Source organism: Pristiophorus japonicus, chromosome 1 (genome assembly GCF_044704955.1).
Source record: "Pristiophorus japonicus isolate sPriJap1 chromosome 1, sPriJap1.hap1, whole genome shotgun sequence".
Taxonomy (NCBI): Eukaryota; Metazoa; Chordata; class Chondrichthyes; family Pristiophoridae; genus Pristiophorus; species Pristiophorus japonicus.
The window spans coordinates 81,056,375-81,069,438 of NC_091977.1; the positions used below are offsets into that span (position 1 = coordinate 81,056,375).

The following is a 13,064-nucleotide window of genomic DNA, read 5'->3' on the forward strand; positions in this document are numbered from 1 at the left end:
TGAATTGGCTAGAATAGACTGGAAAACGATACTCAAAGGGTTGACAGTGGATAAGCAATGGCAAACATTTAAAGATCACATGGATGAACTTCAGCAAATGTACATCCCTGTCTGGAGTAAAAATAAAACCGGGAAGGTCGCTCAACCATGGCTAACAAAGGAAATTAAGGATAGTGTTAAAGCCAAGGAAGAGGCCTATAAATTGGCTCGAAAAAGCAACAAACCTGAGGACTGGGAGAAATTTAGAATTCAACAGAGGAGGACTAAGGGTTTAATTAAGAGGGGGAAAATAGAGTACGAGAGGAAGATTGCAGGGAATATAAAAACTGATTGCAAAAGCTTCTATAAATATGTGAAGAGAAAAAGATTAGTAAAGACAAACGTAGGTCCCTTGCAGTCGGATTCAGGTGAATTTATAATGGGGAACAAAGAAATGGCAGACCAATTGAACGAATACTTCGGTTCTGTCTTCATGAAGGAAGATACAATTAACCTTCCGAAGGTACTAGGGGACAGTGGGTCCAGTGAGAAGGAGGAACTGAAGGATATCCTTATTAGGCGGGAAATTGTGTTAGGGAAATTGATGGGATTGAAGGCCGATAAATCCCCGGGGCTTGATAGTCTGCATCCCAGAGTGCTCAAGGAAGTGGCCCTAGAAATAGTGGATGCATTGGTGATCATTTTCCAACAGTCTATCGACTCTGGATCTGTTCCCATGGACTGGAAGGTAGCTAATGTAACACCACTTTTTAAAAAAGAAAGGAGAGAGAAAACTGGTAATTATAGACCGGTTAGCTTGACATCAGTAGTGGGGAAAATGTTGGAATCAATCATGAAGAATGAAATAGCAGCGCATTTGGAAAGCAGTGACAGGATCAGACCAAGTCAGCATGGATTTATGATAGGGAAATCAAGCTTGACGAATCTTCTGGAATTTTTTGAGGATGTACCTAGCAGAGTGGACAAGGGAGAACCAGTGGATGTGGTGTATTTGGACTTTCAAAAGGCTTTTGACAAGGTCCCGCACAAGAGATTGTGGTGCAAAATCAAAGCACATGGTATTGGGGGTAATATACTGATGTGGATAGGGAATTGGTTGGCAGACAGGAAGCAGAGAGTCGAGATAAACGGGTCCTTTTCAGAATGGCAGGCAGTGACTAGTGGAGTGCCGCAGGGCTCAGTGCTGGGACCTCAGCTCTTTACAATATACATTAACGATTTGGATGAAGGATTAGAGTGTAATATCTCCAAGTTTGCAGATGACACTAAACTGGGTGGCGGTGTGAGCTGTGAGGAGGACGCTAAGAGGCTGCAGGGTGACTTGGACAGGTTAGGTGAGTGGGCAAATACATGGCAGATGCAGTATAATGTGGATAAATGTGAGGTTATCCATTTTGGGGGCAAAAACACGAAGGCAAAATATTATCTGAATGGCGGCAGACTAGGAAAAGGGGAGGTGCAATGAGACCTAGGTGTCATGGTTCATCAGTCACTGAAAGTGGGCACGCAGGTACAGCAGGCGGTAAAGAAGGCAAATGGTATGTTGGCCTTCATAGCTCGGGGATTTGAACATAGAAGCAGGGAGGTCTTAATGCAGTTGTACAGGGCCTTAGTGAGGCCTCACCTCGAATATTGTGTTCAGTTTTGGTCTCCTAGTCTGAGGAAGGATGTTCTTGCTATTGAGGGAGTGCAGCGAAGGTTCACCAGATTGATTCCAGGGATGGCTGGACTGTCATATGAGGAGAGACTGGATCAACTGGGCCTTTATTCACTGGAGTTTAGAAGGATGAGAGGGGATCTCATAGAAATATATAAGATTCTGACGGGACTGGACAGGTTAGATGCAGGTAGAATGTTCCCGATATTGGGGAAGTCCAGAAGCAGGGGACATAGTCTTAGGATAAGGGGTAGGCCATTTAGGACCGAGATGAGGAGAAACTTCTTCAGTCAGCGAGCTGTTAACCTGTGGAATTCCCTACTGCAGAGAGTTGTTGATGCCAGTTCACTGGATATATTCAAGAGGGAGTTAGATATGGCACTTACGGTTAAGGGGATCAAGGGGTATGGAGAGAAAGCAGGAAAGGGGTACTGAAGGAATGATCAGCCATGATCTTATTGAATGGCGGTGCAGGCTCGAAGGGCCAAATGGCCTACTTTGCACCTATTTTCTATGTTTCTATGTAATTGACATTAGACTGGATGATCTTTTGTTGGATGGAGCAGATATAATGGTAAGTACTGCAGGGAATAGAATATGGCCAGGGTGATCTCCTGTACTAGTTTCAATCGCCTGGATGGGTCGGAGAGGAATTTTCCTCGATTTTTTTTTTCTCCCTAAATTGGCCTGGATTTTTATTTGGTTTTTGCCTCTCCCAGGAGATCACATGGCTCTGGTTGGGGTGGAGTGTAGAATGTTTTAGTGTAAGTGGTGTCGCAGTTGTGGTGAGGCGGATTGGTTGGGCTGGGTGCTCTTTGCCTTTCCGTCATTGTTCATAGGTTTATATGTAAGCTTTAGGGCTGCTGACCAAGGGCCCTGTGGTTCTTTGTCGGTCGGCGCGGACACGATGGGCCAGAATGGCCTCCTGCGCTGTAAATTTCTATGTTTCTATGTTTACTAGAGACTGAGAACATTATTTCTCATATAGATCTATGTAATTGGGCTACGTCCATTGTTGTTGTACCTTAGTCCGATGGTAAGGTGAGATTGTATGATTATAAAGTAACCGTAAAACAGGTTCTAGAGGGTAATCTACCCAATGCATTGCTAAATATGAAAGATTTGTTCACAACACTGACAGGTGGTCAGATGTTCTCAAAGTTGGATCTTACGAATGCCTACTTACAGCTTGAACTAGATGAGGAGTCCAAGTAAGGCTTGACTATAAATACTCATCTAGGCCTATATCAATTTAATAGTCTACCATTTGAAGTGTCCTCCGCCCCTGCCATATTCCAAGGGGTGATGAACCAGATTTTGCAAGGTATTGAAGGGGTTGTATGTTATTTAGATGACATAGTAATTTCAGCACCAAATAGGCAATTTATGAATAATATATTGAATGAAATCCTCAAATGGCTAGAGAAGCACAGAGTACGAGTGTCTGCTCGCAAGTATGAGTTATTTCAAAACAGTGTAATACTTAGGGTACAGAGTATCAAAGATGGTTTACATCCAACCAAGGGAAAACTGGATGCAATCAGAAATGCACCCACTCCCAAGAATGTCACTGAACTTCGATCATTTTTGGGTCTTTTAAACTATTATGGGACGTTCTTACCAAATTTAGCTGCAGAATTATATCCACCGAATGAACTATTGAAAAAACAGGTCCATTGGAAGTGGTCAGAAGAATGCGATACAGCATTCAAGGAGTGTAAAAGCAAGTTGGTAGAGAGCACCATGATAGTTCACTATGACATCTCTAAGGAGATCAAGCTAACATGTGATGCCCCTCCATATGGAGTGGGGGCAGTGATCTCTCATGTACTACATAGTGGGAGGAGGGATCAATTGCTTTTGCTTCATGCACTCTCATTGCCAGTGAGCATAATTATACGCAAATCAAATGGGAAGCTTTGGCATTAATTTTGGGGGTCAAGAAGTTCCACAAATGTTCGTATGGTCATAGGTTTACCATCATTATGGACTATAAGCCCCTGACAGCAATCCTCCATTCAAAGTCCCCAGTTCCAACATTAGCTGCAGCCCGAATGCAGAGATGAGCTTTGATTTTGTCCACATATACATATGATATTGAATACAGACGATCAGCTGATCACAGTAATGCTGATGCTATGTCTAGATTGCCTTCTCCATCATAAGTTACACCCGATAGGGAAGAAGTGTTCTATTTTTCATACATTGAAGAACTGTCAGTCACAGATGAAGAGATTGGTAGAGCAACCAATGTGACCCAGTTATGTCAAATGTGTATGAGTATATTGCAAATGGATGGCCAAACCAGGTAACAGACAAAGATATTCATCCATTCTTCATTCGTAGGAATGAATTATCAGTCGATAAAGATTGTATCATGTGGGGTGCAAGAGTGGTTATACCAAATAAATGCAGTTCCAAGTTATTAGGAGACCTCCATAACCAGCACCTGGGAATGTGCTTGACCAAGAGTTTTGCGCCCAATTACTTTGATAGAGGTAGAGTAAAAGAAAGAGAGTTCAAATGGAAATCAAGGGCATCCCTTGGAAGAAAACGTTCCTCAGGATCAGTTCCACATGGTAGACTGGTCATGAATGTTAAAACCCATGGGATCCAGGGCAAAGTGGCTAGTTGGATCCAAAATTGGCTTCGAGGTAGGAAGCAAAGGGTAATGGTTGATGGATGTTTTTGTGACTGGAGGCATGTTTCCAGTGGGGTCCCGCAGGGCTCAGTACTGGGTCCCATGCTTTTTGTGATATATATCAATGTTTTAGATTTGAATATAGGGAGTATGATTTAGAAGTTTGCATATGGCACTAAAATTGTCTGTGTGGTTGATAATGAAGAGCAAAATCATGGACTACAGGAGGATAGCAATTTACTGGGTCAGGTGGGCAGAGCAGTGGCAAATGGAATTTAGTTCAGAGAAGTGTGAGGTAATGGGAGGGCTACTTTGGGAGGGTAAATAAGGAAAGGGTATACACATTAAGCGGTAGGCCACTTAATAATGTAGATGAACAAAGGGACCTTGGAGTGCTTAGAAACATAGAAACATAGAAAATAGGTGCAGGAGTAGGCCATTCGGCCCTTCTAGCCTGCACCGCCATTCAATGAGTTCATGGCTGAACATGCAACTTCAGTACCCCTTTCCTGCTTTCTCACCATACCCCTTGATTCCCCTAGTAGTAAGGACTTCATCTAACTCCTTTTTGAATATATTTAGTGAATTGGCCTCAACAACTTTCTGTGGTAGAGAATTCCACAGGTTCACCACTCTCTGGGTGAAGAAATTCCTCCTCATCTCGGTCCTAAATGGCTTCCCCCTTATCCTTAGACTGTGTCCCCTGGTTCTGGACTTCCCCAACATTGGGAACATTCTTCCTGCATCTAACCTGTCTAACCCCGTCAGAATTTTAAACGTTTCTATGAGGTCCCCTCTCATTCTTCTGAACTCCAGTGAATACAAGCCCAGTTGATCCAGTCTTTCTTGATAGGTCAGTCCCGCCATCCCGGGAATCAGTCTGGTGAACCTTCGCTGCACTCCCTCAATAGCAAGAATGTCCTTCCTCAGGTTAGGAGACCAAAACTGTACACAATACTCCAGGTGTGGCCTCACCAAGGCCCTGTACAATTGTAGCAACACCTCCCTGCCCTTGTACTCAAATCCCCTCGCTATGAAGGCCAACATGCCATTTGCTTTCTTAACCGCCTGCTGTACCTGCATGCCAACCTTCAATGACTGATGTACCATGACACCCAGGTCTCTTTGCACCTGCCCTTTTCCTAATCTGTCACCATTCAGATTATAGTCTGTCTCTCTGTTTTTACCACCAAAGTGGATAACCTCACATTTATCCACATTATACTTCATCTGCCATGCATTTGCCCACTCACCTAACCTATCCAAGTCGCTCTGCAGCCTCATAGAATCCTCCTTGCAGCTCACACTGCCACCCAACTTAGTGTCATCCGCAAATTTGGAGATACTACATTTAATCCCCTCGTCTAAATTATTAATGTACAGTGTAAACAGCTGGGGCCCCAGCACAGAACCTTGCGGTACCCCACTAGTCACTGCCTGCCATTCTGAAAAGTCCCCATTTACTCCTACTCTTTGCTTCCTGTCTGACAACCAGTTCTCAATCCATGTCAGCACACTACCCCCAATCCCATGTGCTTTAACTTTGCACATTAATCTCTTGTGTGGGATCTTGTCGAAAGCCTTCTGAAAGTCCAAATATACCACATCAACTGGTTCTCCCTTGTCCACTCTACTGGAAACATCCTCAAAAAATTCCAGAAGATTTGTCAAGCATGATTTCCCTTTCACAAATCCATGCTGACTTGGACCTATCATATTACCTCTTTCCAAATGCACTGCGATGACATCCTTAATAATTGATTCCATCATTTTACCCACTACCGATGTCAGGCTGACCGGTCTGTAATTCCCTGTTTTCTCTCTCCCTCCTTTTTTAAAAAGTGGGGTTACATTGGCTACCCTCCACTCCATAGGAACTGATCCAGAGTCAATGGAATGTTGGAAAATGACTGTCAATGCATCCACTATTTCCAAGGCCACCTCCTTAAGTACTCTGGGATGCAGTCCATCAGGCCCTGGGGATTTATCGGCCTTCAATCCCATCAATTTCCCCAACACAATTTCCCGACTAATAAGGATTTCCCTCAGTTCCTCCTCCTTACTAGACCCTCCGACCCCTTTTATATCCGGAAGGTTGTTTGTGTCCTCCTCAGTGAATACCGAACCAAAGTACTTGTTCAATTGGTCCGCCATTTCTTTGTTCCCCGTTATGACTTCCCCTGATTCTGACTGCAGGGGACCTACGTTTGTCTTTACTAACCTTTTTCTCTTTACATATCCACAGATCCCTGAAAGTAGCAGGCCAGGTGGGTTAAGAAGTCATATGGAATGCTTGCCTTTATTGGCCGAGGCATAGAATACAAGAGCAGTGAGGTTATGGTTAAATTGTATAATACTTTGGTTAGCTGGAGTACTGCATGCAGTTCTGGTCGCTGTATTATAGGAAGGACATGATTGCACTAGAGAGGGTACAGAGGAGATTTACTGGGATGCTGCCTGGAATGGAGAATCTTAGCTATGAGGACAGATTGGATAGGCTGGGTTTGTTCTCATTGAAACAGAGGAGGTTGAGAGGAGACCTCATTGAGGTGTACAAAATTTTGAGGGGCCTGGATATAGTGGATAGCAAGGGCCTATTTCTATTGATGAATGGAGTCTATTACGAGGGGGCATAGTTTTAAGGTGGTTGGTGGAAGCTTCAGAGGAGATTTGACGGGGGGCTGTGGGAGTCTGAAATTCACTGTCTGTAAAGGTAGTGGATGCAGAAACCCTCACCACATTTCAAAGGTGCTTGGAGGAGCACTTAAAGTGCCGTAACCTGCAGGGTTACGGACCTAGAGCTGGTAATTGGGATTAGACTGGATAACCTCTTATTGTCTGGTGCAGATATGATGGTAAGTACTGCAGGGAATCGAATACGGCCAGGGTGATCTCCTGGACTAGTTTCGATCACCTGGATGGGTCGGAGAGGAATTTTCCCAGATTCTTTTTTTCCCCAATTAGCCTGGGTTTTTTATCTGGTTTTCCTAGGAGATCTCATGGCTCCGATTGGACTGGACTGTAGAATATTTCAGTGTAAGGGGTGGCGCAATTTGTGGGGCGGACTGGTTGGGCTGGGTGCTCTCTACCTTTCCGCCATTGTTTATTGTTCATAGGTTTATATGTAACCTTCAGGGCTGCTGACCGAGGGCCATGCGGCTCTTTATCGGCCGGTGCGGACACGATGAGCCAAAATGGCCTCCTTCTGCGCTGTAAATTTCTGTTTCTATATTGCAGACAGAATACATATATGCATTGCGTTACATGCCCCCAACATTCCAGTACATCACATGAGGCCAACATTACAGTGCAATAAACTTACATTACATTATATCAGGCCAACATTATAGTTACATTTATATTACATGACATGAGAGAACCGCAACATAGACTGCATTTTATTCAACTTACCATCTTCTTGTGTGAATGGGTCAGTTCCAATGCCGGTGGTGGTACGGTTGCTATCCCCAACCAGGGACAGGGCACGAATCTCAATATCAGTAAGAGGCTCCTGGGTTGTGGGTCCTCCCACCGTGCGACGCTGATCGGCTGCTATTGCAGATGTCTTCTTCTGCAGAAAGTAAAGTAAGTCAAAGTAAAAATCTTCAATCCATCTAACATCGCGCGCACGCACACACAAACACACACACACACAAAAGCACTGCGTTGATCCTCTTGTCATTGCCTGAAAAGCACGAATACATTGCCATAACCTTAAGATAAATAACATCATCCATGTGACACTGAACCTACATTTACATGGTACATTGCACATGGGGGGGCATAAATAAAATCATTACTTACTACCCTCATCAGGTCATTCCACCTTTTATAGCACCATTGTACTTTTAGAGGACACGGCCTCCCCGGTGTCGTCCCATATCCTGTTGTACTTCTTTGCGGGGGGGCTTTCCACGATCACCCTTAGTTAGCTCGGAGTACCTCTCTGTTATGTGCTCCAGAAGGGCAGGTAACTCCATCTCATCGAAGGCAGGCGCCCTCAACTTCCCCTCCTTCTCAATGTTCCTGCGTTTTGATGTCTTTTTTAACATTGCCATAATCTTTTTACTGGTATGAATTTGATTTGTTAAATATTTCTTCTTGTCTTCAAAGTGATGAATTATTAGTTGTCAGCAATATATTTCCACTGTGCTATGTATTTTTAAACTCACTACCCGTCAACTACCTTGCTGCACTTTCTCACTCTCTCTCTCCTCTTCAACTCATTGACCCCTGGCCCCCGATATTGCAGGTAAAACACTTGTGTAAAAACAAAATTAAAAAAATTCCCGCGTGCACAGTTCCGTGCCGCACCACCTATCGAACAGAAAGTCGATCTGGATCGACTACTAAGATACATACTGCCAGATGCAGACTGCTGACACACCGCTGAAAAAATGTTGACTAATTTCGTTCTGTTCAGTCTCGCCGGTATGCCGGCGGTATGAAACGACGTACCGCTGAGAAATGGGCGGACCTTATGTATCGACCAACTTCAGCCCCCTAGGGTACAATGACAGGCTGTCAGAACTATAACACGTTTAAATTAAAACTTGTCTCCTGGTAATTCACAAACAGACGCATGGAAAATGGACATCAAGCCAAAGAAGAAAAGATTACAAAGGGTGACCAAAAGGTTGATCAAAGGAGTAGGTTTGAAGAAGTGTCTTAGAGAAAGAGAGGAAGGTGGAGAAGCAGAGAGACTGAATGAAGGAGTTCCAGAGAGCTGGCTGAAGGCTTTGCCAGTTGTGGACACAAGTCCATGTGGCAGTTATGTGATGTATTGTTTCAGTACATTTTCCATATTGCAGCGATCAGTGATTGCGGTCAAGTTTAGGCTCCAATGGGAATATGGTAAAGATCAGGGACTGTACTGCAAGTTCCGGAGTACGTGAGCAAAGCCACGGTAAAGTCAATACTTGACAAGAAGACATTAGAAAACTTGCAGACTGGTCAGTGGTTAAGTGACAAACAAACTTTAACATAGATAAATGTGAGGTGATGCACTTTGGTTGGAAGAACAAAAACATCACCTACACCTTGTAAATTTGTACAGGATCCTAGTCAGGCCACACTTGTGGGGAGTGATACGTCCTTACTACACAGTACAAATACACACGAGGCCCATGCTTGAGAGAAGGCCAGTCTGTGACCTGTCCTTTATTCCTTAGCACTCAAGTGATGAAGGTGGGTGGAGCTTCCCCTTTTATACCTGAAGGTCCAGGTTAGGAGTGTCTCCCACCTAGTGGTCAGTGTTCTCACGGTGTACAACTTAGGTCAGTTTATACATGGGTTACAATGCTGGTTGAATACGTGACAGGGAGTACTATGTACAATTCTGATCTCCATGATATAAAAATGACACAGAAACACTGGAGAAAGAGCAAAAACGATAGTACTACAATTTAGAGATTATAGCTATAGGGAAAGATTGAACAGATTGGAGCTTTTTTCTTTCGAAAAGAGAAGACTTAGAGGTGACCTGATGGAGGTCTTTAAAATTATGAATGCGTTACACAGGGTAGAAGTGGAGAGAATGGTTCTACTTGTGGGAGTATCAAAAACTAGGGGCCATAAATCCAATAACGAAATAAGGAGAAATTTCCTTACTCCGAGAGCAGTTAGTATGTGGAACTCGCTGCCACAGGAAGTGGTTGAGGAAAATAGCTTGGATGCATTCAAAAGGAAATTAGATGAATACATGAGAGAGAAGGGAATAGAACGATATGCTGAAAGGTTGAGATGAGGTAAATGGAATGGGAGGAGACTAAACACAAGCACAGACTATTTGGGCCAAATGGCCTGTCTCTGTGCTGTATGTTCTATGTAATAATAAGCAAAGAAAACTGTTTGCATTCTATTAAAACCCATTAACTGCTGCTTTGTGTTGGGAGTCAATATTCTTGACTTGCGACTTTTAACTGTTTCTCTCTGGCCCCTTAATTTTGTTGAGTGCTTTAAAGGAGCATGTTTAACTTCTTTTTTCTAGTTTATGACAAAGGACCTACACTCTCAACATTAAGTCGTCTTTTTGCTTTTCAGATGCTGTATACTTCCAGTATTTTCTGTTTCTATTTCAGATTTCCAGCATCTACAGTTTATTTTGGTTTTTTTTCATCACCACAGTGCTGGTTAGGAATTAAGAATTGTTTCACAGTTCTGTATCTTCCTGCTTTAAAATATTCTGCTTGGAACTTGCAGAACATTTACACACACCAAACAAAAGTGCAGATACTTGTATTTAGAACATCCAACAGGATTTGACTGCTCAGTACAGCACTGGTATCCATCAAACAAATGGGGACAAAAATCCGCAAACCTGCTCAGACAGCAGAAACGCTGCAGAGTAAGCGCAATGACCTCAGCTCCTGATCTCGGCAGGATATCCAGGATCAGGGCAGGATCAGAGTATGTACATATGTTGAGCAGGTGCCCACACCAATATTGGTACATGTTGGGCACCTGTCAGAGGAGGGAAGCGGGAACAACTGCACTGGCAAGCCAATCATTTGGCTGCAGGCACCACCACTTAAGGACATGTTTTGAATACAGCACAATAAATCGCCTTTATAAGGGGGCTGATAGTACTCGAAGCCTGAAAGTCGTACAAATTTGAAACTGGGCCACACTTGTGCCACACTTGTGCCACTGACGCGATCTCTATGCTGGGTTCATCACAGCAGGCAGGTCATTGATTAATAGAGAGGCTGGGACCAAATCCCAACTTTGGAATTTCCTCCCCCTTTGCCCCACCATGGGAACCATGGACAAATTAATTAGAAGGCTTCAGGGTGGAATCCGTGTTTCGGGGCCCACCCACATTTTGTACTTCACTGGGCCTCCTACATAATAATTACACTGGATATCCACTTGGAGCTGAGGATCTTTGACCCCTAGATACATGGGACGTGAAAGTGTTTTCACCCGAGGGCGGAGCGCTACTGGCTACAGAAAAATTGCGCAGAAGTTAGTGGAGGCACGAAACAAGTAAGGCCACGCCCCCGCTGGAAGTGACCTGGGCCACTGCGCCTCCGGTGATGTCATCACTATGCGCGCGACCCCTTTTCATCTGCGGTAAATCGTTTTCACCCCGCGGCAGAAATTGGGCTGTGCTCCATGAGGTTACAACGGGCGATGACAGCACCAGCCTCGCAGGTTGCGAACTGGACCACACATCGCTCGCAGGGCATAACTTAAAGGGGAAGTGCGCACTGCCATTTTGCGCTGCCCTCTGACTTATAAGTCGGGACTTGGAGTCCATTTTCGTGGTGGCCGTGCCGCGATCATGCCGGGCTGCGGCCTCTGCACCCAAAAAGCCTGATAGCCGAGTGGAGGCCCATCAAAAACCTGGCAGAGCTTGCAGCGTCCCTCTCCTTTAATGAAAGGGAAGGCCCTTGGAACGCGTCAGCGCTATGTGGCGAGGCCGTGTAGTGCTCCGATGTTCTATGGGTACCGCCTCCGAGCCCGCCCCAAGAGGAAGTGGAGTGCCCAACATTGTGCTCCACTGCCTGTCGGGGAGGTAAGCCCAATTTCATTTTCGGATGCGGGACCTCTGCTCTGGGCGCAGAATGACCGGCCTCGGAAAGGTTATCGCCTCCAACAGGGCGATATGCAATTTCGGCACCCTGAAGTCTGAAGTTCGTCTGTCCTTATTCTATGCATTGTATTAATATATATTTTTTTTTCATTTGCAGCTTATGACTTTCAAGCAACTTCCCCTGGGATTTTTGGTGACTCTGTACGGAATTGTCCTGAGGACAGTGGTTTCCTCCAGATTAATGCAATTGATCGATGCCCGAGCCAGCTGTCTTCCATTTACACAGAGGGTTGAGAACAGAGAGAAAAAAACTACAAAGAGGCAACTCCTCACATTCTTTTATGTTTTGTTTTAAACCAATTATTAAACCTTTTGAAACTGAATGAGGTTATTCTGATGAATTCAGGCTCTACATTCCTACCTCTCACAGTTGAGAGAAGCACAGTGTTCATTCACCTCTAGTTTCTCTTTGCACAGAAAGCCAGCACCTGAGAGAGGAGAAAAGTGAAACCCATACGCTATGTAAACGCTGTCATAGAAGTGAAATAGCAAGGGAATCAAAGTACTGCTAATGCACCCATGGCCACATTACAAACTACTCCTGAAAAAGAAAAGGGAATTCACGATTTATATGAAGGGTCATATGTTGTTTTATAGAATCCTTGCTTCTCTTTAACTGATGTGCTAATGTTCTTTCCTTAAACTTGAAAATAAAAAAAATGCTGAGTTTTCATAATCAGTCTTATAGAATTGGTGCTATAGTGCTTCCAAAACCAGGGCCACAGCACAATGGGAACTGTGTCTAAAGTGCATCCCAGCCACCCATTTCTTTTCACTGTGGGTGCTGGGAAATGGATTATAGCACCACCTACAGGTGGAGCAACCACGATCTTAAACTTACATTAAAAACATTGGAGCAGACTACTGAAACAGGTTGCATTACATATGGAGAGAAGCTTTAAGAACAGATCTGTTATGTTTTTTATGGGTGTTGTTTTTGTTTTGTTTTTAAGCTATCTTCTATTTACATATGTATTACTAAGCTCACACTATTTTTATATATATTTTCTAAAATGTCTTTTTTTCTCACCTTTCAAATCATTAGTATATAAATTTACATTATTCAGGCAAGTTTTTTTCCAAGCTCACTAACTAACAATACTTAGAAGGAACAAAGATGTGGGGTTTTTCCCTGATGTTTGGCATTAAATGGCCCTAGATCCAAACAA

General features: G+C 43.9%; 1 protein-coding gene across 2 annotated transcripts in view; it reads left to right on the forward strand.

Annotated features, from left to right (window-relative positions):
• The window catches only part of glis3 (GLIS family zinc finger 3), a 938,847-nt gene extending 926,718 nt beyond the window's left edge, over nt 1–12,129 (forward strand). For both annotated transcript variants that reach the window (XM_070857596.1, XM_070857680.1), the window contains one exon: nt 11,993–12,129. In XM_070857596.1, coding sequence (XP_070713697.1) covers nt 11,993–12,129 — 137 coding nt within the window. The remainder of the gene's footprint in view (nt 1–11,992) is intronic.
• Nucleotides 12,130–13,064: the final 935 nt, after the last annotated feature.